We start from the raw sequence: 27,823 nt of genomic DNA, 5'->3' as shown, positions 1-27,823 counted from the left end.
CGAGCAGCTAATAGTTTTTTCCACCTGCCTTGCCCCACCCTCTGGCCCTAGGAGCCTTCATAAGGGAGCTGTTTCCAGAGGAAGGACTGTGAGGGGGGAAAGACTCAGAAGGTGGCTGGTTTCACAGGTGCAGCTGTACCTCATCTCCCCCCCCCCCCCGCTTCTGAAGTCAAGTGCAATCATGCTGGACTTCTCTGACAATTGTCCATATGTTGAATTTGATAGCACTATGATCACTGTTCCCCATCAGTTCAACAGCACATTTCCTGCCTTCCATCTGGTCCTGGCCATCACTTGAAACTCCCCTCTAATCAGTTCCATCACCAATTGTCTTAGGGCAGAGTGATTTAGGGTTTTCTAGATTTTTAAAAATATGTGCTCTGGTCCATGGGGTCACGAAGAGTCGGACACGACTAAATGACTAAACAACAACAAAAGATTTTTTTTTACCTTTGTGTTGTGACCAGAAGATGAATCTACCGTCAATGTGAGAGTAATTTAAGACACTCAATACAACACTTTATCCTTTTAGATGCCTAATTGATTGCATTGTCCATCTCAAGATCCCCCTGGGCTCAGGGGTTAACAATATATCCTCAATTCTATTACTTTGGGGTATTACCATCCCACTTCCTGTGAAAAAGCCTGATCCTTTGGAGATGTCACATTTCTTTGATTTTATGTTCTCTTTCACATACAGTTACACCATTCTCATATGCCCTTCCCTTTGCGTCACAGAATATTCGTACCCAAAAGATAACTGTATCTCATTGGTTCTTTCCATTCCACATTGGCTACTATATCTATGTTCTCCTTTGGTTTTGAAGGACACTCTAGCTTGCACATTTAGGCTCACAGACTTAGGCTCACGGAAGAGTATGTGGTGTCGCTCTCCATATTTCCTCCTACAACACTAAATGGTTATCATGTAAACTTAAACTTTCATTGCCTAATTCTGCTCCACTCCCATATGGAACACTCCCATTTTCACCCTACCAAGGTGCTCTTCAGCTCCTATCAACTTTTCCTCAGGGATCAGTTTCAAAACTACTCTGCCACTTTTTTGATGTGCCAGCAATCTGTTTCCTCTCCAGTTTAAGTGGCGCCTATCCTTATTGTAGAAGCCCTATTTGTCCCATAACAGCCATAACTGTTTGAGGTAGGAGGTCAGGGCTGTACAAATCAGCCCTACATGGATTCCTGAGTCACACACTACCTCCAATATGACCTATATATTGGGGGCATGTCTGCAGAGGGGCAGAGACTATACAACTGCTCTCCTCATGAGCTGCAATTCTGAGTACTCAGAAAAAGGCCCAACAAGGCTAACTCTTAAGACACACAATGCTGGACACTTTTGGTCATATACAACGCCATTAGATAAGATTTCTAGAGATCATTTTACATTCTTAAAAAAAGTAAACCTTTTTAGAATATATACTATATGCAATTATAAAACTCTAGTATCCACATTACACAAAACTACCTATCAGAGTATCTTAATATACTTTACCTATAAAGTCACAGTAGGTAAGACAACCATTGAACAGCTTTTGCCCTTGGTCAAGGCAACAGGCTTCTTCTTTAAGCTACCTGGCTGGCAGCTCTACATTATCAGTACAGGTACAGATGGACATTTTCTTAAAGAATATTCTCTAGGGTCTCACAGAGTCACCACATAGTAGTAACTCAAAGGGTAGCATGTGAATCTTTGGCTGAAAAGATATTTAGATGGAAGTCTTGTCCTTTGTCTCACTGGAGGTAAGTGAAAACAGCTAGGATAGATCAAATGTAATTCACCATTGGAGACATGTAATAGATGGACCTTTGGTCTGATTCTGAAAGGAAGTTTTTATTCTTTGTGCTCCTTACCTAAGTGATCAGCATTTAACAACTGAGATCTAAATGTGAATTTCTTTTGGACACTAGTGCATTATCAAGTTCCAGAATTTTATTCACACATTTAAATTGTTTATCATAGAGATCACTTTCAAGAGAAACTGATTGTGCTATGCTTTTTTTCACCCTTTCAGTTTTACTTTTCAACTCTAGAATTCAAGTTTCCTTGTTAGTCTTGTAGTTGTAGGCTCAAAGGATATCTCAAAGCTTGTTTGGAGCTGGTATAATATAATAAAAAAGAGAGAGGGGGGAAAGCCTGAAAAGCCCAACTGATCTAGGCTTGACTGGGTACTCACTCTGTCACACAGCTCTTCAAATGTGAAGTCTGCAATGGTTCCACACGCTTTATTCACTCTCAGCTCTCTGCCTTGTACTTTTAAAATCCTTGGTCTAGTTACTATGGGAACATGAACAAAGACTCAATCTTGTCTGGATAATTACTACAAAACTCATCTCTTACAGATAGGAAATGCATAGCTTGATGAATAATAGCACATGATTCAACACATAAATTAGACAAAATGCTGATACAATGACTGCCACTTGAGTGTGGCATCAACCCATATACAGCAGTGGAACTTATTAATTGGTCAGTGGAGATTGGGCATTGTGTTCTAAATGTATTCTCTTTCAAGAGAAATTAACTTACGTACAATCATTTTGTTTTTGAGCCAGCTCATCAAACAACTTATCCATGACAGCCTCCACATCAGCTTCACTTGTGCTACAGTGAAAAGAATAATAGAATATGAAATTAATAACACTTGAAGCCAACATCAAACAGCTGCCTGGGCTTGCTTAGCTTTTTGCCCATAAAAAAGGAGAGAGAGTGAGAAAGACAGAACAGGATGTTATGTTGTAAATACAAACATTAGAGTTAGAATACACTTAAAAGCAGAGAACATTAACTCTCAGGTAGATGATTCTGCTTTATTTGCATACATAGGAAGACTTTTGTGTTTCAAGCTGTTTCCAGTAATGAGGCAATGCCAGCCAGGCCAGGCCAGGGCATCAGATACACACACACACACACACACACACACACACACACACACACACACTGGGAGGAGCACAGAGAGAAGAAACCCCATGGTGCATCAGTAGAAGCAAAACTGGACACCTTCATTTGCCCCACCTGCAATCAAACATGTCTCTCCCATGTTGGTCTCTACAGCCACAGCAGGCACCATAACTGCCCGATGCTTTGACTTACTCTCAATAGCGCACTATTCCATTGTCTCTTGAGACAGACAGATGCCAACAATGCATACACACACACGCACACACACACAGTGAGAAAGATAAGCTTTTGTCTATATCTGACACACAAAATGAGAGCAAAGAAGCAAAAGCTAGCAAGCATCTGAAGGGGAACCCTTACAAACCTCTAAGAGGGTGCAGTGAAATTATATCTGAAGTAACTATTATTTTATCACAGTTAAATAGATACAAATAAAATGTAATCTGTTGATCTGGCATTTTCAAGAATAAAGTTTGCATTCCTATGCCCGCTTACTTAGGAATGAGTCCCACTAAATTCAGTGGGCTTTACTTAAAAGTAAACATGTATTGGAATTGGATCATACTGTATATAATTAGTTTTGACATATCTAAAATCCTTCTCCAAATAATTCGAGATGGCCAAAGATGATGAAATTACAGGAAATTTTCAGCAATGATTGAAGCAGTCACTTATGCATAACCATCCAAAAAGTACAAAAGAGGAAGCAGATTTGCATAAAATTCACATATAGTGGTAATTTATATGTTTATATACCATTTTAGAATTATATGTTGATACTCTCTGTTGCATAAGCAGAAGTTTTCTTGTGCAATGGGCCTTTCCTATCCTTCCCCTGCAGCCCCTGATACCTCTCCCAAGTCTGCTCCAGAGAGTCTCTCAAAGGGATTCAGCTAGACATCACCCATTTACTATAATTTAAATAGAAATGCAATACATATTACTATAGTGGGAAATACTATGACCATGTGGCATATGTATTTGCTTGATCTGCTGTCCACGTGTTAACTATTGTTAGAGACTCCTGGTCTCTCTTCTTATGGTTCTTTATGTTTAAACTGGACTTAGTCTGGATACAGAAATGTTATAATAAACTTCTTTTGCACAGTAAAAAGTGCTAGTACCGGTAGTTGTAAAGACTGGGACTATGGAACCAAACACAGAAAAATTGCCTTAAAGTGTGTGTGTGTGTGTGTGTGTGTGTGTGTGTGTGTGTGTGTGTATTCTCCACATTTCAATCCTTCAGACAGACCACAGCTGTTCCATTTCAACTTGTTGCAATCTTTGACTCAGCCCTTTGTGAATTCAGGCAAAAGTACAATGCCAGTAAATATGTATACTAAGGATGGTGCCTCACCATTAGTAATCCATTAGTATCTCATCTTGCCCACTAGGAGAGAAGGCCCTGAAATATACGGTAGGTTAGACTGTGGGATTCTTCTGCCCTTGTTCCCATATATATACATTTAGCTCAAAATGTAGCAATGCCAGAAGCATAAATCCATCCCCGTAACATTACCTAGCACCTCTCCTTTATAGATCTGGAGTGAGAACTCTGTTTATGGGTGAAACAGGCAAATTTTGCCCAAGCCCTTTGATGCTCAGTCCAGATTTGCAGGAGGAAAAAACACGTTTCTATAGAAGTACCAATCAACATTCAATGCAGTCCAAGCTTAACACAATATCAACATACATGAATTCTACCACAAAATGAGAAAATAAATTGTTTCTCCCTTAAAAGATAAAATTTGAGTATTTCAAAATCATTTGTTAGTATTGGCAAGCACTAATTGTGGCCTTGAAACCGCTATGTGAAGTGAAATTTCTTTTTTCCTGCTCAGGATGGGAAGCAATGCTCAGTAACTTTTAATTAACAAGTCCCTAACTCCAATATTTTATTCATTCCCCAGAAGCCTAAGAATAAGGTTAAACCTAAAACTTCAGGTCATATCCAGTTGTCTGGCAAACTCAAGTATAAAACTCACTCCAAAAATTATATCAAGGTGCTACCCCTGGATTGTGAACTAAATGGTACACTCCCATTATAGTCCTAGACTGGGGCTAATTATTTTGCTAGCTGGAAAGCCCAGTCTTTTAAACTCCTCAAAAATAATATTAAAAAACAATGCCATAATAAAGCTACAAGTAGATTTGTACTTGTATTGGCTTGATTAAAACCACTTTCTCTTCTTAAATGTTGGAACAACTTTGCATCACATATACTTGTATTCTCAAATTGCTCTGAGGGTAAACTATCATTAGGGAAACAGAAATCAAAGCTATACAGATAAATTGTACTTATAGCTGTATTATGGTATTATTTTTTATCATCTTCAAACAGAGAATAAATGCTGAAGGAAATCAACATCCTAGATACAAGCAGATCATCTGTCAAAATAAGACAAGTTTTTCAATCCACAAATGGTAACACCCAACAGTAAATGAGTCCTTGTCAGAGGATTTGTATAAATAATTAGTTTACTACAATAAAGGATGCTCTTTTATTTACCAGGGAATTGCACACTCTTTTACAAGAGGATATTCATTGCTTTATAACCATCTGTCACTTCAGTTCTGCAAACACCACACCTCCCCCCAAAATCTAATTAGTTTTGATTCAGTCACACATTTTAAACGATGTAACTGAATATACTGAAAATGCCATCTGATGGCACTAGCACTGTGGCAAAACAGAAGATAGTTGGCATTTCTTTGGTTTTGTGGGGTGGGGTGGGGGAGTGTTTTTACTTGTCCCTGTGGCAATAAATGTTGGCTAGTGAAGGGGAAAAAAATACTTTTCGCTTTAGCAACTTACAGGTAATATAGCTTTCCTGCTGCTGGTAGCGCTTGTTTCCTATAGTCTATTCCGGAATCCAGCTGGATAGTGCTGCAGTATTTCTGAATACAGAAACAAAATAAAACAGTTGTTACTTTCCTTAAGCAGATGCTATGGAATTTTGCAAGGGAGTACAACATATCTTAGCAGTGCATCATCTCATATGTCCCTATGCATCAGCATAAGGCAAACTCAATGATGGGTTCAGCAAGTTATTCACTTGGAAGGATTATGCTCGTTCCACCATCAAGGCTGCTTCAAAGTTATACCAAGAAATCACTGAGAATTCTCCTCCCGGCCATTAAGAATGCCTTAATACAGCTGTTACAAACATACATTTTCAGCATCACTCAGAAAGCAATACAACAGGCATCCCCAAACTGCGGCCCTCCAGATGTTTTGGCCTACAACTCCCATGATCCCTAGCTAAGAGGACCAGTGGTCAGGGATGATGGGAATTGTAGTCCAAAACATCTGGAGGCCCGAAGTTTGGGGATGGCTGCAATACAAGGTAGTAGAGCCAGGCAAGAACAACAATGTAAAGTTGATGTTTATCCAAATCAGACAAAAAGGGATCAAAGTTTCAAACAACCTCTATAGTTTTTGCTCATCAAGATGAAATAGGGGCTAGGAATGCCAGCAATCACAGCCCTAGTTTGAATGTACAAGAACAGCCCAACTCTCTGCATATGTACTTGAAGGTAAATAAAGTGAGCTTTACATAAACAAGCCTCTCTTTGACTTGGGAGACTTTTTTCTTCACCTGTTCTCTATAAATTGCTGCTTCGTATTATGGCATGCTGTAAGTTTTTTTAGATTTCTAAAAGAAGTTTTATTGAGACTGGGTGATTTCCAACAGTCATACTCAGTGCAGACTCAATGAAATCTAGGGACCTCTGGTGAGTACCTTGAGTTACCAAGTTCATTTTTTACAACCGGTCTACTCAGAATATGACTTAGTTGAATATCACAGATTGTGTTTTTTGAATTGCAATGTGTAAGCTGCATTTGAACTCAGAAAAGCTACATATCAAACTTTTAGAAATTTCTTCTAAGTACCGGAAATCAAGAATAAAATTGCAGCCCAAGCACACAGTGGTCAACAAGAATGGATTTCTGCGGCAAATCTGGAAAAATGCCTTTAAAATTATTCTGCAGTTTGAGTAAATTTGCACAGTGTATGCAAATACTTAATTTCATTGCAATTTGGAAGGCGCAGTTCTGAATATTTTTAAATGTATAAATTGCTATTATTAGTAATGTTATTATCCCTCTCCCACCTTTCTTAGGAACTGTCTGCTCTGAGGGAAGCTGGACGCAAGGTCTGGGAGTTTGTGGCATCGGTTCCTGAAGTTGCCTTAGGATATTTTGTATCATTTGTTTATTCTAATATTGTTTGAAACTATGTGTTGTCTTGGCACATAAAGGCAATACATACATACATATTAATAATTATATAATAATAGCAATGATTGCCTGGTGGATAATAGATCAGAACACATAAGGAAGTAGGAAGGGAAAAGTTGTTTCTAAGGACAAGGAGATCTGAACTTGGGTTACCCCCACCCCAATGAAACACGAAGGCCTTCCCTTATAGTGAAAACTGTTCTTATAATTGCGCTCAAGCTTCTGGAATCTGCATTTGAGATGCTAGTTCCATGGTCTGCAGCAAAATCATGGTCATATTGTTGGATCACCTGACTTAAGCACAGGCAGGGTCTCTTATTATCAGGTGGCCTGTTCACATCACAAACTATTCTCTAAACTTCCATACACTGGAACATCGTAATAACAGAAATACATGACTTTAAATATATACACAGAGAGGTGGTTATGTAAATAAAAATGGAGATCTCTCAACATTTGAAATACTTACACAAGGAAAATTGCTATTTGAAAAGGTCTTGGGTTACTGCACAGTGAGATTAATTGCTCACACAACACAACAGAATACAAAAATTCCTTCTAGTTAAGAACTAAGTTTGCCACTGGTGTGAGCTTTCGTGTGCATGCACACTTCTTCATTTGCAACACAACAGGAAAGACATGTCATAATGTTGTGCAATGTAAAATAAAGCATTCTTAGGATAAAGACAGATAGAATATTTGGTAGTGAAGTTCACATGCTTCTGGATTGTTGAAATTCTGCATGCTCCGAAATGCTTCATCACAAATTTGCCTCCTTTTTTTAAGTGTTAAAAATAATAAGCCCAATAGAAACAATACATGTATTAATTTGGTCTCTCTTTGAGCAACTGACTTCTCCATCATGGGATTGATTAAAGCCTACAGGCATGATTGCATTCCACACTCACTAATCACCATCAGGGAATCCTAATCAGCAGCTAAAGAACTTTTAGCTGGAGTCTTCATATTTTAGCCCTTAATTTTAAAGCTACACTCCTAACAGTTGGTTTACATTTAAAGTCTTTCGATAATCCTATTTCATCTGCAGTGTTAAAAGTCTCCTGTCCTTTCCCCAATGGTAGTAGAAGCTATTCATAGCAGAGCTGCGTGTCACATCAAAGGAGCATTTCAATACTATTGGCGTAAAGACTGTGACTTCTTACACTATTCAATTTTAATGCTTAGAATTATTCAGCTGCTCGCATTATTATGTATTGGTTTATGTATTTATGTAGAGCAAAGGACAAACACAATTACATTCTGAAAATATAATTAAGAAGGTTAAAAAAACCTTATCACTCACACACGTTACTGTAAGGGGAAAAAATTTAGACTCAGAAAGCTTTTACTTGGCTTCTGTAAGGTTGAAATGGAGACAAACCTTGATATTTGGAATTTCTGTTAGAATGGAATAATAACCCTAACACTACTGAAAATGATACAGCCATTGGAGACAACTATGCTTTCCTCCAAATAATCACTACAAGTTAGATGTAAGATCCATACTGAAAATACAGCATAGGAACGTAGCAATCTGCCTTATACCAAGTCAGACCATTGGTTCTTCTAGCTCAGTATTGTCTAAAGTGACAAGCAGTGTCCCTCTAGGATTTCAGACAGGTTTCTCTCCCAAATGGGGATCCTGGGCATGAAAGCTGGAACCTACATGCTAAACAGATGTTCTACCACCAAGCTATGACCCATCCCAAAAAAGATTTGCATGCCGGCCCCCAGCCTGATACCCAGTTTTCCTTTAAAAAATTAAGTTTCGTTTTAAATTAAGTGGTTTTTTTTACTTGGACATCTGTTCTTAAAGATAAATAAACACATAATTAAGTCATTACAAGAGCTTAAAAAGAAATATATTTCTCAAACAGGAGGAATACCTCCCCATTAAAGTCTGCTACAACGCCTATGTGCCAGCACTTCTTCCAAAGATTTGGTTGTATTTCCAATTCACTAATTTAGCCAATTAGCTAGGATTTCTGCCGATGTCTCAAATCTGATTTCAGGTTTTGGTTAAGGTGAATCCCTGCTTAACATTTCACTGTTAACACTAACTGTTCTGGATGTTTGTTCTAGCACATCTGTTATAGCTCTAGCTAGGGTCGAAGTGAGGGAATTCCTCCCATAAAAAAGAGTGAGAAGGGGAGAGAACAATATCCTGTATCCAGTTTCTGATCTCTCAGGCATGTTGAAAAGCTCCCCAGTATTGTGTCTATACCAATCTTGCAAGTACAAGTACCTACTGCTATGATTTTGCTGATGGGTTTTGTAATGAATTGCAAATGAATTGTCTGAAATGTTGATTTCACATTTTATTATGTTTTTATATGTGCTGGAAACTGCCCAGAGTAGTTGGGGAAGCCCAGCCAAGATGGGCAGGGCATATTATTATTATTATTATTATTATTATTATTATTATTATTATTACAAGGGCAACCTCAGGCCCAGGGACTGAAACCAGCTCTTAAAGTATCTTTCTAAGTCATGTCCTCTTACTAGCCCTGCTCTAGAGACTCTGCTTTTGCCTGCTCAAATGTGTCCTTGAACTATGATGCTGCCTTCTGCTTGCCTGAATGGAGAGGAGATACACGTGTATGAAGAAACCACTAACCTTTTCATGGCTTAAATATAGCCCACTATACAAGATAAGAATCACAACCTTTGCCCCACCCACTTTTTGCTTATGGCCCACCAATCATGAAGCCTTCAGAAGGTTATTTTAACTATTGAGAAAGGTTATTACCCATACCCAAGCTACCCTATTTCTAACCCTGCTGCCCTCATTATGGTTCCTGAGTTCTGTGCACCTACCTAATCTACTCACTTCATGCACATACCATAAATCATTCCCCCACACCCCACTAAGTGCCACTTCTTCTAGTTCTGCATTCAAAGCTGATTCCTCTCCTGATGCAACAACTTCCATCAGCCTCAGCCAGCAAGGCCATACTGGCTGGGGTTTATGAGAGTTGCCATCGATGAAACATTAGTTAGAGGGTAGCCCTAGCTTGCAGGAGGCTGTTCAACCTAGGGTTCAGACCAGGGGTTCTTAACCTGTGGCCCATAGACCCCATACGCTTCAAGAGGTCTGTGAACTGAGCACACAAACTCTCTCTCTCTCTCTACTGAAATAAAATAAATTGTGTGCAAAATTGTGTGTGTGTTTGTGTTTATGTGTATTTTCTGGGGAGAGGACTTTCATCAGATTCTCAAAGGGGTCTGTGACTAAAAAACAAAACAAAAAAACCCCTTAAGAAACACATTTAGCCTGAAAACATTTGCTTCACTCCTCTCTGTATACTATTTCATTGGCCTAAATCTCTCCCCCATGCTTTGTATTTCTTCTGTCTGGATATTAGTTTGTTTTCAAATCATGACATGTAACACCTCAGTTCCAAACATGGTACAAAGGGTACTAAAAAGTCTTCTATCTGAAGGTATGTTGTTGTTTGTTGTTGTTTAGTCGTTTAGTCGTGTCCGACTCTTCATGACCCCATGAAGACCTTTGTCGGCAAGGTGATGTCTCTGCTTTTTAAGATGCTGTCTAGGTTTGTCATTGCTTTTCTCCCAAGAAGCAGGCATCTTTTAATTCTGTGACTGCTGTCACCATCTGCAGTAATCAAGGAGCCCAAGAAAGTAAAATCTCTCACTGCCTCCATTTCTTCCCCTTCTATTTGCCAGGAGGTGATGGGACTGAAGGTATATTGAAGGTTAAATGCCCATTGTAATCTAATAAAGAAACTGAAGATTCTGATTTATAAGATAACCAAAGTCATAGGAAGGAGATTGGGCTTTTAATTACCGGTACCTCTAGTTTGGGTTATGCTCTGCATACAATAAACTATAGGATAGTAGTACATTGTTTCATCTTTGTTTGACCTTCTGAAGATAGTGATGGATATGATCAGGATATGATCTTAAAACAAAGATCCTGCCTTATCGTGTGAACATAAATTTCTGTAACAAAACAGAAAAGAGGAATCATCTAGTATTTGTGGAATAAAAAAACTTGGTCAAACTATTGTTCAGTATGCACTCAGTCTTTGTCTTCATGTTCAGATGTTGTTCAAACAGCAGACTTAAAAGAAAATAATGTCAATGAATCCTCCCAAGCACTATACATGACCTCTGGGGTAATTAGCAATCATTGAAAAGCAACAAGACTAAAATGTTCTATTCTTTATTACTGTCAGCTCTTATCTTGATCAGCATTTTAATAAAGATGGTTCGTTCCTAAGACAGTTCCATGAATCAGTCATAATTACATCCTGACACGCAGTGAATAGTAAAGCAATACTAAATATCACTTCATCAACCTTTCTAACCTTTATGCAAGTATTAACAGTAAATAATTTTTACACAATCCAACAACAGAAAATCTGCATATATCTTAGCTTTGTAGAGAGTCTACCCTAAGTGAATTTCCTGTGACCTACACCAGCAAAACACAATCGGGCATAATTATTCAAGCTCCGGAGATATTCAGGTGTTGCTTTTTTTTCAGAGTGTACAACTTCAAGCACAAAAGGCTACTTGTTCTACATAATAAACCCTCAAAGGGTTAAATGAAATGCCAGTTTCCTTTTCTCAAGCATATCCCAGTAGCTACAGAACTCTAAATTGAGAATAGAGTGCATGTACATAAATATTACATTTTTTAATAAATATAAAATGCTAAATCTGAAAAGATTAAAAGCATTTTAACACCCAAAATGATTAGATCAGGCCCTCAAGTTCGAAAAGAATACTATGCATAAAATGTGTGCGTAAGGCTATAGCTATTACTGCTGCTACATTGCATAATTGAAGTTTGTATGTATTAAATCAGATTTTTTGTGCTTAATATTTTTAAAGGGTGACAATTATTCTCTATTAATATTGATTTATTTCCTATGTTTGTTAAAACCCTGTGGATATGAAGTAACTGTTCATTTTCCATAGCTGTATCATTGTCCAGAACCTCAGCTGGAATAATAAGTTTAGTTTCTCTGCTTCAGCACACAAAATTGATAATTTGGTTCCTTAATTCAAATTAGATGCTTTACAGTTGTTTCTGCATACCACGTAGCTGTAGCTATGCAACAGATCTCAGACCATAGCTGCAGTAACTATAAAGTTATTTAAAGTTCAGCTTAGTGAGTACATAATCAAGAGAAAGTCCTAAACAAAGGGAACAATATTAAGTTTTAGTGGGGAGTAAGGTAAGAGCATAACACGGCTTCCTTTTTCAAGGTCTCTCAATAATCATTTCCTACCCACTGCGCCAAACAGAAGCAATATGTAAACCAAAATCTTGGTCTTTGACAAGATGCTTTGCATTATATCCAAAAGTATAAACAACTCTTACAAAGAATGCGCACCCCCAACTAAGGATAGCTCTTATTCCTGCAAGTAAGCGGTATACAGTATGCCTTTCTGCAAAGCAGAACAGGACTGGCTATGTTTCATGCTAGACCAAATGTTCAACAACAGGTCGAATATATAAAGATGACTAAGTTACTTTAACTCAGTTCCATCCAATATGAAATTTGCTCACAATGTTTTCTTACTTCAAAATCTGATTTGTACTTCCTTCCTTGGCATGAATCTTTGGTCCTGCCAGAGCTCCAAACAGGGATGAAGGAGAAAAGGGAAAGTGTTGATTTAAGAAACTAGATTCCAGTATAAAAATAAATGATTAAGTTCTAAGCAGACTAAGGATGGCTTACGCCTATCTCTGATGAGGTCTGCTACCTCATTACCAACAACTGAAAACTTCTGCTGCATTTTGTTTCAAGAGAATCCAAAAGTCCTTGCTGTAAAGCAGACTGGGGGGTGCAGAGTCCATTCAGTCTTTCTGTATCACAACCATTATGTAAGAAGTATAAAACACTGCCTTTATGCTGCCAAGCCACAATGACTCCTCTTACATCAAAGCATTTTCACCACTTGGGTTTTTTTCTTCCAAATTTATTCAAGCCAAGGGCAGGGAGACAACAATTCATACACGCTAATTACACCTAATTATCTATTCCTCTCCCCACCCCAACTTTCGGCCAGTGTTATTTGCTATTTGGGTTTCTCACAACCTCCTCTTGCCCTGTCCATCCAGCTCAACAGTAAGTCTTTGAAGAAAACAGTTGTGGCTTTTTAGAATATTCACAATGTAAGGTTCAACCCAAATTAAACTATTCCCATTATTAGTTTTGACAGGTTTAATGTGTTAAATATGAAGGCCTTTTGCTTAATTTGGCAAATTCCTCATGTCACTGCAAGGAGAGAATTGCCATTAACACCCTCTCCTTCTGGATCTTCTCCTCACACTTTCTTTTCATGATCTAAATGAAATGTTTATTGGATTAAAGTTCTTCTCTGCAGACCTCCATGGTAGCCTGTGACAAAGCACTTACAAGCCTTATTAATTGGCTCGGACCTTTTGGGTGAGGGGGATGGAGGAAGATAAGGAAGACCTTATTTTGCATTACATCACAAGCAAAGGAAACATTAAACAAATCAATCGCATTACAAGCAATGCAAGATTGCATATCTAACTCAGAATTTGAGCCAGCTGTTGGAACCAAAGAGTTCATTTGCTTAAACAGATCAAAATGGAATAGAATGCGAGAGTTTGCTATCATTATTTTACCTTCAGATGACAAATATATATATGGTAATATATATTTAAATGAAATATTGTAAAGCAATCATCTTACTGTACTTAAAATGCAATATGTTTAACAAATTATATTTTACAGGTAGGTAGCCGTGTTGGTCTGACGCAGTCAAAACAAAATAAAAAAAATCCTTCCAGTAGCACCTTAGAGACCAACTAAGTTTGTCATAGGTATGAGTTTTCGAAGTGTGCATGCACACGAAAATTATATTTTAAAACCTTACCTGATTTTTTAAACATTTATTAATTTGGATTGTTGTAGGAGATACAAAACTTATTAATATATTCAGTGTGGTATGGATTTGCATACCTACCAAAAGACAGTTTTCAGATGATCAAACAGAATTTTTGAGTATTTAGACTTCTAATTTTGTGCATTAAAGTGTAGCTACTTTTGAACTCAAACTCTGATATACCATCACATTTTAAAAGCCAAAAAAATACAATGTGAACATTTGAGCCAAAGTCTGTTCTAGTCTTATATTTACTGAGTGTATACTTGCACGTGTATACCCCCTCATTTTCTCTCACTCTCGTTTTCTAATGCTAAGCACAATGATTCACAACTGAACTGTATTGTAAATTCCAAAAGTAATCCATTTAATTAACACAGGAAAAAAAGAGAAAAGCAGAGCCTACAACTTCCACAGGTTGGGAAAGAAAGAGTCTTCTATTTAAGATTTGCTTGGGTACTTACTAAGAAGGGAAACAAAAGGCCTAACATCTTCAGTAATGAAAAAGTCAATTGATAAGTGAAGACATCACAATATCAAAGACTTAATCCCAGCAATTCTGACTCAGGTGACAGCTCAGCAGAGGTCAGGGTGCTGACACTGACCACAAAAGCAAGTTTTAACCATTCAGCTTACTGAAAGCTACTGGGCTATCACAGCATTAGAATGGAACTAACTGACAAATCAATTTAATCACCAAGATGACTTTTTTATTTTAAAAAGAAATTGTCAATTCACAGATCTGTGTGCTTCTAACACAGGTGGCTTGACAAAGGCAGAACACATAATCAAAGACATTTTATATCTCCTAACCGGTGCCAGAATCCCACCCCCTGTCCCAAGATCGCTCTAAATCTGCTGGTAGTAGTTTCCTGACGTAATAGTAGTATAAAGTTGAATAGTCTTCCAAACATTAATAGTGGCTTTTTGACAAAAAACAACAACATGATTATTTATTGGGGTGAAAGCCAATGGAAGAATAGGAAATAATCAAACAGTCCAATTTTATACACGTTTACTCAGAAGCAGGTATCACTGAGTTCAAATAAAAGGACTTACTCCCAAGGCAATGTACATATAGTTTTATCACACTGCATAAGTGCTAATGGATGTTCTATAAAAGAATCAATACTAAACACAGTTGTTTGCACACAATCGGGTTTCTTGTCTTGATTTCTAAGGATCAGGAGCCAGCTACTTGGAATCCCACTCATAGAAGAAGGAAACCTAAGTAAAATAACCCAGACTCAACACAGACTTAAATGGATGTGGATTGCACCTTTAGTATCTTCTAAGCAGTCTTTGTGGATTTATCACTTCCACAGTGAATGTCTTTGCTTCTACTTATGGAAGGCTCTCCACGCTATTTTTTAAAAAAATTCACTTCTTTCACATCAAACTGATTTTACATTGGCATGATTCGGCCACGTAGAAGACTTTTAAAAGACAGTTTAATGGAGAGATGCAGGCTGCAGTCTTATTTCACTTACCTGAGAGCAAGTCCTATTAATATCAATGGGACTTGCATCTGAAATGTGTATTTAGATGTTTATAGACTAATAAACTGAAAGAACCCTTCCCTATACAATTAAAATGTTGATCAAAATAATGAAATTCTAGGTTACCAAAAAAGGATTTAAGCAATCAGAAAATGGCTGCAAAAACCAATTGCAGTTGCAGTGCAATCTCCAGGAGTCCAAATTGAGTTTGTATTGGACTCCCATAGAAAAATTAGGAAGTAGTTCATAAACGTTGGTAACCCACAGCCAAACCATGCATCAATGAACCCTTCTTCATGTAAGATTAAGATATAAATCCAAATGCTAATACATTTCCCCTTTCTCTTTGTACCTAAATGCTGGGAAACCTGAATTTGGGAAACCCATGGCACAATAGCAATTTCATTTTTTAAAAATCCTGATTTTGGTATCTGGCATGGGTGATTACCATAATGTATTGATCTGAAATGTTTTTACTGCTATGATGACTGTGATTATATTGTTTATATTTTATATGCTTTTAAATTATTTTAAAGGTTGTAAGCCACCATGGGAAATATTGTATTCTGAAAAGTAGTGAAGAATTTTAAAAAGATAATAAAATAAATAATCATAGGAAAAATGAACCTTATAGTCATTTGTATTTTTGAAAAGAGTAGAATAGTAACAGGTAATAATAGATAATGCTCTCCTAGACCTGGCTTGGGATTTTTTTCTATCTTCATGAATACCACATGTGAAAAAACAAAGCTGAGAAGTAAAAAATTAATTCTGTTCTGGTAATGTTTCCTTTTATGTTGTTGCTCTGAACTCAGTCATTCAGTTTGGAGAAACGTAGAGCTTCGAGATTCAAAAATATTACAAATTGAATCTTAACTTCTGCCTCCCCTAATTGAGTTAATCCCATAAAGTTAAAGAAAATTCCTCCCAGAAATATGAACAAAACAGTTTTGCAATAAAGATGCTTATCAGTAAGCTAGGACAAACCCAAGATCCCTTATCAAGCACATCTTCCTTTACCTTAAGAACAGCAATGAATGGCACGAAGTTCACTCTTTGGAGCCCATTTTTATAGAGATCTGAAAGAGAACACATGGATATTATCTTTGCCACATACTTCTGACAGGACTGTCTTTTGCTCTTACTTACAAATACAAGTTCTACATTAGGGAGAAGGAACCTTTGGTCTTCCTAGCATTGTGAACTAAATTCCCATCAGCTATGTTGGCTGTGCCAATGGGAATTAGAGTTCAACAGCATGGTTGAGTTCAACACAGCTAGGGCTGTCATACATCCAGATTTTCCCAGGCATATCTGGAATAGTGCACTCAGCATCAGTGTCCAGGCAGAAATTGGGCAGTGTCCAGGGAAATACAGCATATATTTTTTAGCCCCAAAAGCTCAACAACTTTGGCAAAAAAAAATTTCCCCACTGTTTGAAATATGGGAACCTTAACACAGGCTCTCCATCTCTGTTCTACCAAATCAAGAAATAAGGGAGGAAAAAAGAAAATAATTTAAATTTAAATCTTTGGCTGCAATGTTTTTTTTAAATTAAACTGTATTTTAAAGTAATTAATATACTGTATTCTTCTTACTTAATTAAATTAACCACATAGTTTAAATGTATCTCATTGCTTTGGAGAGGTTAACTTTATAAATCATAAACAGCAAAGCTGCACAATACAGTGATTAACATTTCAGTATCTGCTTTTTAAAATATACTTAAACTCTAATGTATAAGAGACAAAAAACATCATAAAAAATAAATTTGACTGCATTACACTCTAAATAGCACACTTTGGGCCTCCTGGAGGCATCATCAGCTTTACGTTTAATCAAACTATTGCCAGCTGCAGGAACTGGAAGCACGGTGTCAATGCATGCCAGACCCACACTGTGGATTCTCAGAGTGATAATCCACTAGACTAGACAGAAAAGCTGATAGGAACCAATGCAAGGTGTGTAGTCAGTAGAGTTGGTCTTCTGCAGCAAGTGTGAAGGTATCTCAGAGGAAAGGTTTGTAAAATGCACTTGCCCAAGACACTTAGCATACACCTTCCCTTTGGATGTGCTATAATGCTTATTTGGAGCAACAAAACTGCTGTCTGGAGGTAAGCATAAGAAAATTAAATCCTGAATAAACTCCAGGAATACCTTTACTCTGGCCAAGGATATGGGTTAGCCTGAAGACTATCTTTAGTAAGGGTTTCAGTTTCAAGCATATCCAGTCATACTTCGGACTATTTATAAAGGACTGTGAACTCAATGCTTGTTTTTGTATACAGTGGTGCCTCAGTTTTACACAATTGGTTCCGGAAGTCTGTACTTAACCTGAAGCATACTTAACCTGAAGCGAACTTTCCCATTGAAAGTAATGGAAAGTAGATTAATCCGTTCCAGACGGGTCCACAGAGTACTTAAACTGAAAGTACTCAAACCGAAGCGTACTTAAACCGAGGTATGACTGTAATGGTTAAGCACTGTCATAGCCCCAACAAAGCCAACTGGACCATAATAGTTTAAATGTCATGCAATATCATTTGCTTGCTTATCTATCTAAATATGTGGTTCATGTCTCCCAGGATCGGGACAATTCCAATAAAGCTGAGCATGATTTTCTCAGAATAAATTCCATTAAAATCCCTACTCCTCTGGAAGCTTAGCTTCAGTTCCTGAAAACCAGCCAAAACTATTGAGCCTTATGATGTTTCCAGAAGAGCTGCACACTCATTAAGTGAATTTCTGAGAGGCAGAGCATGCCACGATTGTTAATCCTAGACAAAGACAGGGTTGCTTTTCTTTTTAGGAAGACCTCAAAATTGTTGAGCTTTTAAGATTGACTTGCCTAAGATACAGGACAAAGTGCCACATTTCAGAAATCCCTCTTGGACATATGGCAGCCCTGACACTGATGTTATGCTGGGTATAAGACAAGGTTCTCAAACTGAAATTCGCGAGCTTCATTAAAATGGTTGCTTATTACAATATGTAATAAGTAAAATAAACAATAAAAATCAATTAAAAAGCATACAACATCTGGCTCAGTGCATTACAACAGTAAGAACAGGTAGAGAGATCGTCAGCAATTTTCAAGTAGTCCGTGGAGCTGGGAGTGGAAAGTCTGTGAACCACAGGTCTAAGCTTTTTAAAGTTTCATAGGCAGAGACTGGTACCTGAAATTACAACATTGTTTTTCTCATTTCTATGAACCTTTCAATTTTCTCAGTTACCGTACATACTACATGAAGACTATGCTAGAGGTATTGGTTTAAATCCAGGCATAGGCAAACTCGGCCCTCCAGATGTTTTGGGACTACAACTCTCATCATCCCTAGCTAACAGGACCAGTGATCAGGAATGATGGGAGTTGTAGTTCCAAAACATCTGGAGGGTCGAGTTTGCCTATGCCTGGTTTAAATCTGTCTAAATAGCAACAGGACCCTGCAGATGCTATGGCATTTTTTAATGAGCTTCAGCATTATAATTAAGGCAGGAGTAAGAAATCTCAGGTCCAGGGGCCAAATGAAACCAGTGTCTCCATCTGGTCCCCAAGATTCTGCTCAAGGTGGAACCCCTCATTGCTCCTTTTATGTCCTTTCCTCTAGTAATCTTAACTAGTTTGAAAGTGTCTTTGAATTATGATGAGAGTTACTGCTTGCCTGGATGAAGGATGGCAAGTGGTGTTTCTGGCCACACCCACCACTGATTTGTGGCCATTGAATTGAAAAAAGTTTCCCATTATTGCATTACATTATTAATGATGGGGTTCTGGACAAATATCTGTGAGATCACCATTGTATGGTTCTGCTTATTAGGAGACAATAACTCCTACCATCCCAGGGGTTCAGTCTTTCCTGTTCACTCAAGGGTGTTGCTGGCAGTGTCCACAAATGATTTTTCACCAATGCCATTTGGTAAGGCTGGCTCCTTTTTTCCAGGCTGCCTAAATCATGCCTTTGTAGCATCAGAGCTAGACCTACTATAATGCTGTATTGTTGCATTTGCTGATATACAGAACTTTTAGCTGGCACAGAAATTAGTATTATGCCTCTAGCCAGAGGCAGTCTGTGGAAGCTCATCATGCCAATGAGCTTCCTAGCCTGTCTTCCTACGGTACTACTTGTGATCATAATTTGGTGTGTAGGTACCGTATTTAGAACTCTTGGCAGTACAGGTTCAATCAAGATAACACATCCTCTTTCAGAACCCCTTCACAACTTCTACACCCAATAAAGATGTTCTTTGAATATAGCATCTGCTCATCAAGCAAAGCACTGTTATCAGTGGCTACCCCAAAATCATAAATCCTTTCTTCCGAAGACATAAAACACCTAAAGTCTGAACTTTATTCATAGAAATGTGGCCAATCACTTCCCCCTTTTTGTACTCATTTTTGAAAACTATGCTTAAACCAGTAATACAGCAGGCAAGGTTACCATGGTATATGACTTCTGGGTTTTAAAAAATATGTATTTTTAAAAACTGGATTAGCTCACTGATATATTTCCATGATTTTGAGATGGAGCAAACTACAAAGGGTAATAAACTATTCAACTTGAAACAGGCAAAACATAAATAATGGAGGCTATCAGTTGACAAAGATGATTGCTTAAGATTAGTAGAATGTTGCAATCCCTGTTAAAGCTGCATGTGTTTCCTGCACAGACCTTTCCAATAACCTTGGAGGGAGCTGGCTTCCAGAGGAAATCATAAAGCTGTCAGTCAAACATAAAAACTCATCTCTAGGTGGTTTATTCCAAACAGTTAGTTGATGGACAGGATACTGTTTGAAGATAGGAAGTCATGAATTGGGCCCAGCTTGCTAGATCTCCATGCTTCTTATCACTATCTGGGTAGACACCGGCCAGAGACCCAACATCTGTTTATTAGGGAGATTCATTTTATTTTAACTCCCAGTTCCTACTCCGTTCACTTGTATTGCAGTGTTGGGTATCTGGTAATAGGCCATGGAGAGCACTTCCTCACCAGTCATTTGTTGATGCGAGAAGCCAACTGAACCTGCTGTTTCATGTAAGTATTGAATGAAGTCTGTGAAAGTCTACTAAGGATCTTACCATATTATCCATACAGAACCAGCAATGGTAGTATTAGTAAATACCTGTATGTTTTTCAGAAATTCTTGAGAAACGAACATAACTACACTAGATTGCAGAAAATAACAGTACTGGGTGAATATGCAGTTTTTAACTGCAATATCATATTTGCAGTACTTACCATAAACCACTCCTCTCACCCACAAAAGGCTGACTACAGATTATGTCTCTGTAATAGTACAACTGGTAGATTTTTTTTGTTCCCTACTAGTTTTTAAGAAACAATCAAAATATAAAGTGATTAAAGAAAAGCTTTTGTTTCTTTTAGACATTTACTTAGCAACAAAGATATGTGAAGTTTCATTTTCAGTTTTAAGTTTATTAAACATGTTTCCACATTAATTTGCATTTTCATTCAAAGTTTATTGACAAACTTTAAAGATTTTCATGTTCTTTCTTGTAGCAGCCAGTCATTTTCTTAGTTTGTTATTCCAATTATTTATTACATTTCTTGCTACAGGTATACCTGGTTGTTTTAGAGTAGGTCTCATTAATCTTTGGCCTTATGCCAGAGAATATATCAAATTTCCATCCCTACCATCTGTCTATTTTATCATGCATTTATTATTACATTGTATGTTTATCCTTGTCTTTCTTCACAGAGCTCAGGATAATGTACATTGTTCTCCCCCACTCACCATCCTGTGAGGTAGGTTAGGCAGGGGGGGAAATGACTGGTCCATAGCCATTCTAAGCTTCATGGCTTAAGTGGAGATTTGAACCCATTATCCTTGGATCTAGTCTGACACTCTGAATACTACATCACATTTATGTGAGCATCCATTTTTCTCAGCTCATTCTCCCTGATGATCAGCAATATTACCAATCCTATAAATAGGGCAGTCATAAATGCATAGTGCTGATCACCCTTTCCCTGCACCTTTTTCTTCCTTCCACTTTCCATCTTCTAGCCTGAAAGGACTATTGGCTTTTCAGTGCTACAACAATTGTTCCATGAACTGAAGACATTTCCATTCAAATAAGAAGAGTTTCATTCACAGAAGTTCATGACTGCAACTCTCCTGCTCATAGTTCCTACCTCCTATATACCATGCAGTTTCCTTAGCATGACTATGTTCCTCACTTCCATATATTTGAACAGAAGCCAAGGAAGTGTGCCATTTAGGGCACAGCGTAGAACCTTAAAAAATTACAATAGAAGCAACACAAGAGATTGATCTTAATTAGAAAAGGAATACATGTAATGCTACCTATCAAGGCATCTATTCCTTTCCAGTGAAAAGGCCAATAGCAACATATTGTTTGGTTTTACCTTCTGGTGGCCTGTTGGAAGTTGCTACAACAACAACACCATTTTGGAACAGGTTTTCAAAGAGCTGCTTGAGAATCATGGCATCAGCAATGTCTGTGACCTGCAGAAGACAACGCCGCCATCATGAGAGGCTGATTTTGACTTGCTCCATTAACTGATCTGCAACTGGTTTTTGTAGTCACAAAAGAGGCTTGTTGGTTAAATGACAGAAGATTCTAATTACCACTTGCAGCAGAAAAGGAGGGAATAATTAATAAGTAGTGAATGTGCAACAATATGTCAGTTCATTACAGAGCCCCATCATTTTTTAACAAACTGCTGAAACAATTCTGTGTTAACTTCCATTATAAAACTACAGGTGGGAAATGCAGAAAAATAGATCCAAACATTTAAGAGGCCTCATTAATTTGGACCAACACACACAAATCTCAGAAGATCAAGGAAGAAAATACAAACCAGCTGCTTTACACTTCTATTACCTTTCCAGCAAAGGATCACAAAGGTGACTTTAAATGGTCATGGAACTTTTGGAAAAAAGGACAAGTAGCCAAGTATACATAATCAGCTGCTGTTGAAAATAGAATGATATGACATAGATACTATTGTGCAATTGTTGCACAAAACAATTCAACAGATGGCCCATCACAAAAAATAAGCAATTTCATTGTTCTTTTTAAGTGCCTTCTATTACTGTCCATGAATAATCAAAAAGGCACTGCAGTCAGTTCCAGCACAGTCAGCCTCTTCTAACCTTCACAGACACAAATCACTCTCTCCCTTCATAGACACACACACACACACACACACACACACACACACACACACTAACTCACTAACTCGTTGTCTCAATAAAAATGAGGGCAGCAATTAATAATGAAAAGAAACTTTTGTCTGAACATTTTCACTTTCTTGCTTATTGTTCATCAAATTATTACAGTTGGGCTCAAAATACTAACTATTATATGCTGAATTTAAATTAAACACATAAACTTACCATGGAGAAAAAGAACAAATGTAGAAGCAGGTATGAGAAAGGCCAGCTGAAAATGGTTTAAGGCAGAGCTGAGTTTTTGAACAAAGTAGCTGTAATACATCTGAAATCAGAGCAAACAGCTCAGCTGCCTTTGCCCATAGTGCCCTTCTATGCTTCTTTAAAAGGCACTTGTGACACATTAAGAGCTAGTTTTGGAAGAGGCTCTGTCTGAACCAATTGACTCACGGCTGCAGGACCTGGGGGGGGGGCTGACTGCTGCAATACTGTGAATGGGGTGGCTGCACATGCAAACACAATCAATCCTGACATATAACCATGTGAGAAATTAGGATCTTTGGAATAAAGAAAGAAAATGGTCTTTGGTCATGAGGCCATTGAAATATGCAGAAGGAAACAGAAAGGAAAAGAGGAAGAAACACACACCTTTCTTCTAGTTTAGAAATTGAAGTGGAAGGCATCATGCAATACGACAATCTAGGTTTACAAGAGGGAGACTTTGACAAGGCATAACACTCTGGCACATTAAGCTGCAAAATATTTATGACCAGAGGAAATGCAAAGAGGCCTTCTCAGTTGGTGTTTTGATGTTTCAGAATTTGAATCTATTTGCCTACCAAAATACATTAATTTTTTTAAAAGCTACATAATTAAAAAAGCAAGAGTCATTCTGTGTACTTGGGTGCCAATTTATGTCCTTTTGATCCTGTGTAGCTTTGGAAGAGAAGACAAAAGTGAAAGCATTCTCAAAGCTCAGGTTCTTTCTGTGCCCAGCATTCATTATAAATGGGAACAAAAGAAAAGGATACAAATTACCAATAAGAGAGATCTGCTAATGGAGAGAATGGAGAAATTTCATTAGCATTTAAGAGAAAAGATTTTTATGACCTAGAGTTGCTTTCTTTTCTCTTAAGTTGAAAAAAAATCATAATGTATGTGTGTAAGTGCTTGAAGCTCAGTTATCCTCTGATTGGTACAGTTTCTTATAATGAATGAAGAACATAAGCATGTATAAGCAGTAATTAGTGTTAGCTCAAAAATAAGAGCTTAAGTTTTTTTATTACATGCTTTCAACAGCTTTTCCGGACTATAAGCATTGCATAAAGCATATTCATTTTTACCAAACATATGAGATATTGATAACATCACACAGTACTTCTCAAATTTTCTGTCTTACACACATTTAACATTCTATTCCCCCCCATTAATAATTACTTCAGACTACTCTGTTTCTGAAGAGCCTTTTCATTTCTGTTTGGGATTTATGAGGATGACATAAGACAAAGGGAGAAGACAGATGCAATATAAAAAGAGCATTCACTGGATGCAGGATGATAAATAGCATTTATTTTAGCAGCACATCCCAATATGGACTAATGCAACAGAATTTGGGCAATGACAATCAACCTACATACTATAGCAATGACAGCAACTACTATATTTTATAGTTACTGTGTGTGTTTAATTTCATTTGGAACAAAATCTGTAACTGCTTAATCAATCCTGTGATTTGAAGTGAAAACCAAACTGGCTCTTCCATCTCTCCTGAATACTGTCGATGTAGTAAATACAGTGGATCCTCGGGTTACATTACCTTTGGGTAACGTAACTTTTGGGTTCAAACGCGGTAAACCAGGAAGTGTATACTTCCAGGTTTCGCAGCGCATGCATGCGCAGAAGCACTCCATCTCCTTATGAAATTTTTGGGGTGTGCACGGACCCCCGGAATTAATTAAATTCATATCCGGAGGGTCCACTGTACAGCAGAATGTATTTCAAGACCCGGGGGGTAGCTCAAATAGTTACATATTTACAAACAGTTACAAATTTTATAAATAATAACTGAATACAATAATTTAGAATTTTGACATATTGTTTCATAAGAGGAGGTTACTGTAATTACGTTGACACTCTCTTTTTGTTTCAAGTCTACAAATATGACATCTTGAAAAGTTGACCAATCAATTAATCAAGCACTTTTTACTGCTTCTGATTGGGTATCAGCCACAGTCATAAAAATGGTCACCCAGTTACTAGTGAGCAGTAAGGCCATTCTGAAATGAATGCCACAGAAGCTCGCCTGAGGTTAAAGCCCAGAACCAGCTAGAAATTACAGTACCTTATGCAGTGACTGTTATGGTGGTAGTCACTGAAAAATAGTATACGCCTCAGGACTACACGTCTGACACAAACCTAGGCACAGGGCCAGCCCAACAAAAAGGCAAGGTAAGTGGCCACCTCAGGTAGCACGATCCACAGGGACAGCAGATCAGGCTTCCAAGGAATGCATCACCCACTCCTGCCAATGCAAAGTCAATTGTGGTGGAAGGTTGGATCTGCCTTATCCTTGGCAGCCCCCTCCATGCCACTTCAGCTATGGCCCCTTGGCAAATACCACCCTTGTTCCCGATGTAGATCTTCACTCACCCTGCCTTCCTTGGCAGGGGGGGTGCCATTTTGTGGCTTGCCTCAGGTGATATACCTCACATCCATCCATTCCAACCATCCTGTTTGCACTACTGCTTCACTCTATAAGCCCAGTTTAGTCTCCAACTCAAGCATGTGTCCCTGGCCTGATATCTGTACATATAACAACTATGGCTGCTAGAGAGCAAAATCAGTGCCTCCCAAACCAGTAGGACATGAGGGCTGCTCTTGGTCTGCTGTTGTCCCCTTGAACAAGGGCAGATGCAGTACCCAGCTGTCATTATTTCAGTGCCAAGGCAGTCATTTGAAGGAATTAAAGAAAAAGGAATAACTCAATCTAAAGTTATTGCCCAGGGCACAACAATATAGAAACGTTTTATAGAAACATTAGCTTCTAACTTTTTTTTTCAAATCCTTTCTATCAGTTACCTATAGGAAGCAACTTTATAGGTGCTTTTCTTCAAACAGTTTTAGCAGCAGAGAAGGTGAATGCTAGAAGACATTTGGGTCCAGCAGCCCATGCTGAGATTCAACTCCCTGACGCTGGGTAACTCTGGTGAAATCATTTTCTCATATTTCAAGTATCAATTGGCAAATGGAAATCATCGTGACCACAGAGCTCTTTTGAGGGGGGAAGTGGTATCTTATCAGATAATGTATCTTGGTTGCCATTTCATTTTTTCTTCTTCAGAAGTACACAGCGGATAATATCTTGCTTCTAAAATTACCTGCACAAGGGTATTCTTTCCATGCTCCCTTTCTCCAGTGGAGAAAGCTATTGTTGTAGCATATGAAATTCAAAGCTACCATCATCATCCACATGTCTAGTGCCCAACTATCTAACCCATTAAAATTGTATCTCACTGTACTTCATCTTGATGGCAGCCCATTAATACACATACTCTATGATCGTTCAGCTAATGGCTCTGGAGCCAACACTTACCTCACTCACCCATTTAACAGTATCCAAGGCCTTAAAGTCAAGGTATATTATATACAGTACACTACATCTCCACAGTCTGCTATGCCAGTTTGCTATCAAAGGAGGAAATTAGGCTAGACTGCTGTAATTTGTCTTTGGCTGATTCATGCCATTTATCATATTCCCTATTCTCCACTGGTCATTTATAAATGGTCTGCAGCTCAGTTGCTGGATATAACAGGGACACAATGGGACTACAAGTATTTTAATGATGAACTCCTCAACAGATTTATCACCTGTCAGGAAACAAACACACTTGATTGCCTTGTGCCACCTTGATTACTATTAACCCAGCTGTGAATTTTCACATGCCAAAGAGAAAAAATACTGGGATATTGCAAAAGGGAAGTGGCAAGATTCCACACAACAATGTGGACAGCTCTGATTCTGGGCTTCTTGAACTATAAAAATGGAATAAATTTGGATTACAACTTTGTAGATGTACTTTTGTCTAAAGGAAACTCCAGATAATCTTGTTTCAAGTATTATAGCATGGAGAGGTCTCTGAAGGCACTGTTTGTAGGACAGAACTCTGCTGAATGAAGTAACTAACTATTACAGTGGAATAAAATGCCCTATTGAATGCAGGAGTGGAGAAAGCCGCCCAGTTCAGAATTGCATCCACAGCTTCATTTCTTTGTTTTGTCCTGTGACAAAGAAAGTAATCTACATTATTAAGTGATTGTGCTGGCCAGAAACAGCATCCACACTGACTATGCTATTTAGGGCATCCAGAAGATCAGTACACTGATCAGAGCAGATTTCAGCTCATTCCCAAGGTAGCGCAAGATGAAACTTTAGAAGGTCAAAAACAGGATTCTCAACCCTGTGTGGGCTTCATAATGCAAAAGGGCTATGCAGGCCCTGACTGTCCATCTGGCAAATGCCATACTGGCTGGTGCACTCAAGGCCCTCTGTATCTGTCTGCTGGGTGCAGAGGAAGGATGGCTGGATCACCCACCCCTGCTTTCAAACTCCTTTGGTCACCCACTTCTTGTGGGTGAAAGGGTTAGATGGTGACTGAGGCAGCCCAAGCTCCTGCTGTAGCAACTTGTGGAGAAGCAGCTTTAGATGCAAGTCAAAGATGAACCGGGCATAGCTGTGCCTAGTGGCTGCTGGAGGCAGATGGCTCTGGGGACAAAGCAGAATGGGAGACTTTCCCCAAGTTGGCTCTGAGGACGGAGCAGGGCGAGAGTAAGAATTGGAGGGTGGGACGCAAGGTCACCTGCCACCCCTTGTGGACATCAGAGGAATGTGAATGGATCTCTCCTCTTCCTCCCTTTGGTTAGTGGCATGTCACCCAGATAGCTGGAAGAGGGAGGGAGGAACTTGCACCTTGGCTGGCTTATGATTTCAACTGCAGAGAAGCAAGCAAGCAGAAGGTAAGGGGCTGGGAGGGGAGAATGACCGACTGAGAGTGGAAACAAGGTATTGCTAAAATTCCATAAGCCAAAGTAGCCCATATAAAAATGAGTCAAGA

General features: G+C 38.3%; 1 protein-coding gene across 1 annotated transcript in view; it reads right to left on the bottom strand.

Annotated features, from left to right (window-relative positions):
• The window catches only part of AFG1L (AFG1 like ATPase), a 56,246-nt gene that overhangs the window by 16,301 nt on the left and 12,122 nt on the right, over positions 1-27,823 (bottom strand). The window contains exons 6-10 of the mRNA XM_035109283.3: positions 21,944-22,043; positions 16,574-16,632; positions 5,736-5,818; positions 2,553-2,623; positions 2,196-2,296 (exon numbers count right to left, since the gene is read on the bottom strand). Coding sequence (XP_034965174.2) covers positions 2,196-2,296; positions 2,553-2,623; positions 5,736-5,818; positions 16,574-16,632; positions 21,944-22,043 — 414 coding nt within the window. The remainder of the gene's footprint in view (positions 1-2,195; positions 2,297-2,552; positions 2,624-5,735; positions 5,819-16,573; positions 16,633-21,943; positions 22,044-27,823) is intronic.

The sequence above is a fragment of the Zootoca vivipara genome, chromosome 3 (assembly GCF_965207765.1).
Source record: "Zootoca vivipara chromosome 3, rZooViv2.hap1.1, whole genome shotgun sequence".
Lineage (NCBI taxonomy): Eukaryota > Metazoa > Chordata > Lepidosauria > Squamata > Lacertidae > Zootoca > Zootoca vivipara.
This window is presented reverse-complemented; position numbering and strand designations above follow the sequence as displayed.